The sequence below is a fragment of the Zerene cesonia genome, chromosome 26, assembly GCF_012273895.1.
Source record: "Zerene cesonia ecotype Mississippi chromosome 26, Zerene_cesonia_1.1, whole genome shotgun sequence".
Classification (NCBI taxonomy): Eukaryota; Metazoa; Arthropoda; class Insecta; order Lepidoptera; family Pieridae; genus Zerene; species Zerene cesonia.
Genome location: NC_052127.1, coordinates 475,832 through 483,945, shown reverse-complemented (window position 1 = coordinate 483,945; position 8,114 = coordinate 475,832). Strand labels below are relative to the sequence as shown.

General features: G+C 42.5%; 1 protein-coding gene across 1 annotated transcript in view; it reads right to left on the bottom strand.

Annotated features, from left to right (window-relative positions):
- Positions 1–449: 449 nt before the first annotated feature.
- Positions 450–8,114, bottom strand: part of LOC119837067 — an 11,654-nt gene continuing 3,989 nt past the window's right edge. The window contains exons 2-10 of the mRNA XM_038362560.1: positions 4,823–5,186; positions 4,416–4,539; positions 3,180–3,323; positions 2,482–2,766; positions 2,163–2,299; positions 1,652–1,770; positions 1,324–1,412; positions 749–866; positions 450–577 (exon numbers count right to left, since the gene is read on the bottom strand). Of these exons, the coding sequence (XP_038218488.1) occupies positions 476–577; positions 749–866; positions 1,324–1,412; positions 1,652–1,770; positions 2,163–2,299; positions 2,482–2,766; positions 3,180–3,323; positions 4,416–4,539; positions 4,823–5,186 (1,482 nt within the window). The 3' untranslated portion in view covers positions 450–475. The remainder of the gene's footprint in view (positions 578–748; positions 867–1,323; positions 1,413–1,651; positions 1,771–2,162; positions 2,300–2,481; positions 2,767–3,179; positions 3,324–4,415; positions 4,540–4,822; positions 5,187–8,114) is intronic.

The window sequence follows — 8,114 nt, the reverse complement described above, 5'->3', positions numbered from 1 at the left end:
CTGCGTCCTGCGCGCCGCACACCCGCGCCCCGCGCCGCCCGCGTTAGTGCCGGCTCGAGCCCCGCTGGGGGGCGCGCGTGTGCGTGCCCGCCGACCGACCCATTTGGACCCATTGCATACGAGAATCGAACTCGAAGGACCAGTACATACATCGAAGTGTGAACACAATTCTCAGTTCGAAACAACATGTACGGTCTAATTCGAAGGACCAGTTTGGTATGAACAAAATACATATGTGTCCTGCCCCGATCGTTGTGATAGCATTTGTATTGGAATAGTCATAAATAACAAACTACATATTTTATAATTGGCATGAGATTCGAACGCTATAACTATATATTAAAAAAATAAATGCTGAAGTGCAAACTTTCAAGTAAAAGAACATTACTTTAATGCGTACGATTATTTTATATGGCAAATTTTAAAACTTAATATTTAGCTCGGTTACTTTATAAAAAAAAGAATACATAAGATCTCACCTTAAACTTTCATAACAGTCTAAACAAACTACAGCGTAGTCTCCATTTTCTAATAATAACGAGTTTTCAGTCCTTCTTTGACTTAAGAATGGAAATTCCTGAAAAAGAAACGACGGTATTACGAAACATTCAACACATAGGCTGTGTTATTGAAATGGGTTAAGAGATAAGTGACAATCGTTTGAATATGTAGGGACAAAGAGGTGAGTTGAGGTGAGTAGGTGAGGTGAGGTGGGGAGGTGGGGAGGTGGGGAGGTGGGGAGGCGCACCTTGATGGGCAGCGCGCGCACGCGCTTGCGGTACGTCTTGACGGCGCACAGGTGGCAGTGGTAGTCGTGCGTGTTGTACGCGCGCCGCTCCGCCGGGAACGCGCCGCTCTCCTCGTACCTGCCGACAGACTCTCGCTCCTTATAGTGCCACTGATATTGTGTCCCCGCAACAGATAAAATGTGAGAAATTTTTATATTTAATTTAAATTTAACAAAGGCCGCGTTCCATCGATACAATATTGTAATCATTGAAATAATGTTTCATATTGGTTGTGATGGTTTTTAATCATCTCAATAGATGGCGTGGGGTGCCCCTTAGGCACATGAAACCGAAAGAGTAGAAGAAATTCGATTACTGTGGCAGGATCACGGGTGGCCGAGAGGCTAGGCGTTGCTACGGTTAGGCAAGATACGCAGGTTCGAATCCTGCCTCGTGATCAAATTTTTTCTATTCTTTCAAAATTTCTCATTTATAAAGCATTTCAATGCTATAAAACTAAAAATTAAAGATAAAATGTGATTAAATTTAAAGATGCTACGTCACGATAACGATGCATTGAGTGTGTGCAGCTCACCTCCTCCATTGACTAAGTAGCGAGTGGTAACAGAAGGTGCACACCAGCGCCGACCCGTTCTCGCGGAGCTGTTCCGCGTTCGGATGACTCTGCAATTAGAAATAGAAATACATTTATTTTAACAAGTTTCAAATCCATTTTATTTGTATTGACTACATCCTAGAACTATTCGATACAATAATGGAAATAGAGTGAAAAAACTAATTTTATACGAAAAAAAAAAAACATTTACAGAAAAAACGGCCAAGAGATTTTATTTGCAATTTTTAAAATGTTCGCGTAGCCAAGCGTAGCTGGTACGAGCGAGTTAGATGATATCGCACAGTACCTGGTGCGTGAGCAGGCAGGGGAAGTAGGGCGCGTTGCCCTGCGGCTGGCCGTACAGGATGCGCGCCAGCGTGAAGTCCGAGTGCAGCCCGCACAGGAAGCAGTAGATCGACGTGCACGCTGCGCGACACACACACATAAACGTACAACTTACTTAACTAACTAAACGTAACTTTTTTTAAATACATCCTAAGAATTTGTCACCTTAAAAGACGACAATTTTCTTTTTTTATAAAAAATCAAATCGCCGTCAAATTGTCTAAAAAGAATATTTGAATGTGCTCACATGGCAGGCGCCAACTTTTAAATAAAAAAGGAATAAAAAAAAAATCGTATAACGATAATATAAATAAGTTTTGGTAACAAAAACCAAAAAAATACAATTAAATTTATTACCTTTTGCGTTTTTTGAAATCAGTCAAAAAACAGAATAATTTAATATTTAAAAAAATTGCTCAACATGAATTATAATAATCGCAATATTGTATGTATGTATGTATGTATGCACGTACCGCTATTGCTGGCGACGGTGCGGTCGGAGGTGGTGGAGGGCGGGGTGGGGATGACGCGCTCGCCGCCCGCCCCCGCCCCCGCCCCCGCGCCCGCGCCCGCCGCCCCGCCCGCCGGCAGCGGGGACGGGATGTTGTACCTGCGCATACGCATCACTTTACACTTTTCAGGTGTACAAATGTTAGCTAGGATTGTGAACACTATATCAATAATTGCACACTATTCGAATGCTGTACATTTGAATGAAACAGCATTTTAAGCATTTAAGTAATCATTGCACTTATATGTCACAACAGGTACTATATAGGAAAGAGCAGGCACCTCCGGTGCTCGAGCGGCACCCGCTCGGCGTCCATCATCTCCCACTGGCGCGCCAGGTGCCGCACGCACCGCGAGCACGCGAGCACGCGGCCGCCGCGCGCGGCGCCCGCGGCGCCCCCACCCGCGCCCGCGCCCCCGGCGGCGCCCCCGGCGGCGCCCCCGGCCGCGCCCGCGCCGCACACCGCCAGGCAGGGGAAGTGCATCGCGTGCGAGTTCATGTACTCGGCGCTGGTGGACAGCCACTCCATCGACTGCTGCGGGAACAGGCCGGCGCACACGTAGCACCTGACGCGCAACGTTATTACGGTCTTAGTACTTAATGCATAGTTTAAGTTATAATTATAATAAACACTTTATTGCGCACACATTACATAATAAGAACATTAGTGTTCGATAATTCGACAGTTCAACACATATACATACTGAAGATCTCTATCTCGCTAAAGTTTACATCTCTATCTAATATATCAAATTCTCGTGTCCCAATGTCAGTTGCCATACTCCTCTGAAATAATCTAATTTAATGAATAGATCTAATTTTTATACCCCAAAACGATAATGTGTATGTGCATGACGATGTGCGTGCGTGTGTGCGTAGTTGGGTGTATGTGTGCGTGTGTGGGTGGTTGCGTGCGTGTGTGCGTGCGTGCGTGCATGCGTGTGTGCGTGTGGTGTGTACATATGTATGTATGCGATACCTATAGAGGCCCAGGCCGTTTTCGGCTGCGAGGTGCGCGTGCGGCGTGTGCGGCGTGTGCGGCACGAGCGGCGCGTGCGGCGAGGCGGCGGGCGCGCCGGCGCGCTTGGCGCCGCCCGAGCTCTTCATCTCGTACGGCTTGAACCTGCAAGCGATACGACTTACATTATATCACATGAGTCACTGCATTTTTGTTTTGTTTTTGACGTGACAACGACTTAAATTAGGTTGCGGCTCGGAGGCACTCATGAAAAAGTGTAACGCCCGGTAACGTTACGATGAGTCACCGAACTATGATCGGTCCGCCGCGCGCGCAGCACTAGAGAATTAGGCGCATTGAATCGGCGCGTGCTTGTGTCTCTGTCTCTGTCTTTTAAGTAAACAAAATATATTTTCTATAGTTAAAATTTGTGTAATTCTTATTTTCATTCAATTCCTTGTTCCTATTGTGCAATTTAATAATATTCATATCAATAAATATTCTACCGAGAAAAAGACGTTGTCACGTAAAATCTTCGCCCGTAAATCCGACTTTACAGGCAACCATTTTTTAGAACAACTAATGTGCCCAAAAAAGAAGGTTCTTAATTCAATTTTTTCTTTAGATTTTATTACTGGATAACTCCGTGGGTTTTCAATCGATTCGCATGATTCTTTTTGTGTATCATTGAAAAATTTTTGGCAATTGGTAATTTTAGAATTTTTGAGTAGTAGTCGCCCTCGCCCCTAGGAACGTTGTTAACATTTTTCATAGGCAATTATAATATCATACTAATCAAAACGGAGACGAATTCGACGACCAGTAAATTTATTTGTAATTTGCAAAATGAAATATGAACAATTGTAGTCGGACATATAACTAAGCTATTTCTGCTAACGAAGCGATTGACAAAGTGTAGTAGACCATAGGCTACTGAGTATGACTAAACTAAGTCGTCATCTACATGTAGCCACGCCCTAGAACCCAGTCAAATGCCTATAAATTTACAAAGAATGCTTTTTTATGTCATAGCGGGCAACTGAGCTGGTGGTTCGCATGATGGTGAACGATCCCCACCGCCCACGAACATTCTAGTTAGTGCATCTGCGAATGCGCTGCCCGCTTCTATGGATAGAGAAAGGATTGACAACGGGAAGGAAGGAGTGGACTGGGAAGGGCGGGGAAAAGGAAACGGACCTATATATGCTATAATCATTTAAGTGTATAAAGTACCCCGGAGGGCGGAGGAGGGCGCACCTGATGTTGTTGTTGGCGTGCGCGGCGTGCGCGGCGTGCGCGGCGTGCGGCTCGCCGTTCTCGCTGTAGGCGGGGTACTTGTGCGGGATGCTCTTGTAGCACGACGCGCATATCTGCACCATGCCTGCAACATTGTACGAGTTGCACACATTCCAGTTTCATTTGTTCGATGTTGCGTGCGGTTAGCGAACATTATATTGAGTCATGTTTGAGCAGAATTGATTTCTTATAACATGGTGGGAATTAAGATACTAATTCAAAAGTAACTACGATGATACAACAATTTATTTTTATTAATAAGATACATTTTTATTTATTTATTGTGACTTTTTTTGTAAGTTATTGTGATGTCGGCGGGTAAATTCCTGTTGAACGCATAGTCAAACAGATAAGCGGCGGCAGCTCACCCTGCGGGCTGATGGGGCTGGCGTCGGGGTGCGCCTTGAGCGAGCAGATGAAGGGGTAGTAGGGCTCGCGCTCGGGGTTGGCGCAGCAGTACACCAGGCGCAGCTGCGAGCTGGCCGCCGGCACGCCGCACACGTAGCACACGAACGTGGCCGTGGCGCGGCTCGGCGCGTCCAGCCGCTCCAGCCGCTCGAGCCGCTCCAGCCGCTCCAGCCGCTCCAGCCGCTCGAGCCGCTCCAGCGAGGGCGAGTGCGCGTGCGCCGCCTTGTCGCCCGACGACGCCAGGCTGAGCGGCGACGGCGGCAGCAGCGAGGGCGGCCGCGTGCGTAGCGTGTACACGCGCTCGTGCGCCGCCACGCCGCGCATCTGCGCACCGCGCCACGCGCCACGTTACGGTTACCGACTTCACTTTACGCGACTGCGCATCGCCACGCGCTCAGTGCCAACAATACATGTGCATATCGTATGTATATATATATATATATGTACATGTATTCTTTGTTAATACTGCCCTTACACAATGTATATTTATCTTACATGCAATAATCATATTTTAATGCAACTATTACAACGAACGAGTTTGGTATGTAAGATTTTTTCATAACAGAAAACTCACCACCATACGAATAATTATATAGTACCCGATCTTTTGTAGGGGTGTGATTCGCTTCTGCGTGAAAATTCGTGTCGAAAATGCGACAAAACATTAAAAATAAATAAATACAAATCATTTATCTACATAATTCAACAAAATTAGTAGGCATTGCTCGTATAGATCTCAAATATAGATATACAATATCACAGATTAATCCGTTATCTATCATTAAAAATATTAAATTACTTGCGATGCAATTTCAATCTTGATTAGCGATTAATTCAATTACTAAAGCTAGCATTATTCAGATCCCAAATAAAGATCGGTAATTGATAAAAACCGATAGATCTAACGTTCACTTATATGAAGCAATAATTTTCTATATTTATTATGCTCTTGATAATCACAGTAAGCACGTTATATGAATTTTTATCCACAACTCTAACCGTGCTGTCGATATCGTAAACGTGAACATAAAAATATCATATTTTGATACCAAAAAAAAAGTATTCACCCGAATTCACCGAGTCCACGGAGAATATGGAAACTTATCTAGCGATAACAAATTCTCTGCACGATGTATATCTACGATTTGATATGAACTTACTGTCAGCGGAATTAAGCGTGTTGCAGTTTATCTTATCGAATTATCACTAATCCACAAAACAAATAATCGTAAAAGATTAACTTTAAAAAATCGAATGCGATTACCGATATTATGATAAATTTCTTAATTGAAAATGTTATCTGTATGCTCTTATCATTTAACGTTAACTCGTATTAAAAGAAGCATATCCGATTCGTTATTATCTAAGTGAAAATATTTCCGAAAATTAATCATAAAAAACGTGATATTGTGAATACACTGGAACCTCTTTTTAGAAATCGGATATTACGAGTCACTCTAAATTTGAATTTCATCATATTATATGGAACGTCCGAAACATTTGAAACCACACCAAAACACGTGAAAGAATGCAAAGTCAGTCCAGCAGCGAAATGTATTGAGAAAGTGTACGATTCGCATGCAGAGCAGTTAGCATTCCCGTGACATAAGTAAGTTAACTATAAGCCGTTAATTAGAACATGTATTTCAAAGCGGCTCACATTACGATATTCAGTACATTTACGTGAGCGATGTTTTAGTGGACGTGACTCCATTTGTTTGTTAGGTTATCGGACAGTGTCAAGCGCGCCGATAACCGTTACATACACATTGATAAAAATAAGTTCAATTATTGACATGGGCGACCCGTAGATAGCGATGTTTTTATATAAGATTTAGAGTGGTGGTCCCAGTGCGGTGCCTTGCGCGAATCGATCTCAATGATTCAACTGCGCGATATTGGTTTATCTGCTTTTACCCGAACGATAAGTGTAGCATTATGTACACAACTAAAAATAATTGACAGTACATTTTCTTATCATCCATTAGTCTCGAGCATATGGATTAACATAACTTTATGAATGTTTAATAAGGTCTATAGCCGTGCTAAAATCCAATAGTCCCAAAAATTTTACGAGTAATAAATCGAAAGAAAAAAACACTGGATGACATTATGGATCGTCTTTCTATATACACATCCTAACGTAACTGACAGTCATCTAGCTAAATCGTTAACATCAACGCCACACCGGAGGCAATGAAACAACTCTGTCAGTAGGTGCCGCAGACGCTGAGCCAAGTATCGAGTGCTGCCGACGGCCGGTCTCGCTATCGGCGCATGATCTTCACCCGAGCGGCGGCGGGGGGGGCGGGGGCGGCGCGGGCGGCGGGGGCGGCGCCCCCAGCGGGCGGGCTATCGGCGGCTATCGGCTATCTCGCGGGTCGCCGGGTCGCCGAGGACAGCCAGTGCGCTTTCATCGCGAGTCAACACGCATTATCATTTTATTATGCACGATTTGTTTGTTTTATTATATCCACTATATTTTTCTTTGTTTGTTAACAATCTATTTCCAGTCTATCTTATAAATAGACAGTCGATCTTATGTATGTCTGTTTATCGATCGAGATCTTATATTTTATAAAAAAATAAAGAAACTGAATACGCCAGAGTTCAATAATAATAAGATATATGCGTACTAATTCAACGATGAATAGTATATTTTGTTTGAATAATTAGAAATTTTGCATATATTACGGGTAATAACTGAACATAAAATAAGATATAACCACGTTAATACAAACTTGTTTCTCTACTTCATCCCAATAAGCCACGTATATTTTATCTATATTACAGACAACCACATGTCCTTAAATAATATATCCGGCTCAAACCAGATTGATATTTACATTTTAAATTATCTCATTTTTAATTGTTTCATCATCTTATGATACCATTTTATAAACAACTAGTTATATCAGGCAATTTTTGAATTTATAGACTAGCTGTAAACGCCAGTGCTACAGGTTTATTTTTAACTTTGTATTATTTTTTAATGTCACGAATTGATTTAAACGTGACCTTGTTTTTTTCATTAAGGTGACTGTTATTTATAAAGTAAATGCTAAATTGAACAGAGCTATGTAAAAATATCACTAATTTGTATATTTTAGTTCTGAATATTTATTTTTAAAATATACACTAATTAAAAATAAAAAAAGCAGCAATGAATAGTTTAAAGATGGTGGAAATAGTTCGTAGATTCCGATGGCCACTTGAATGATGTGTGCTATTATTTTATTTTAATATCAATAT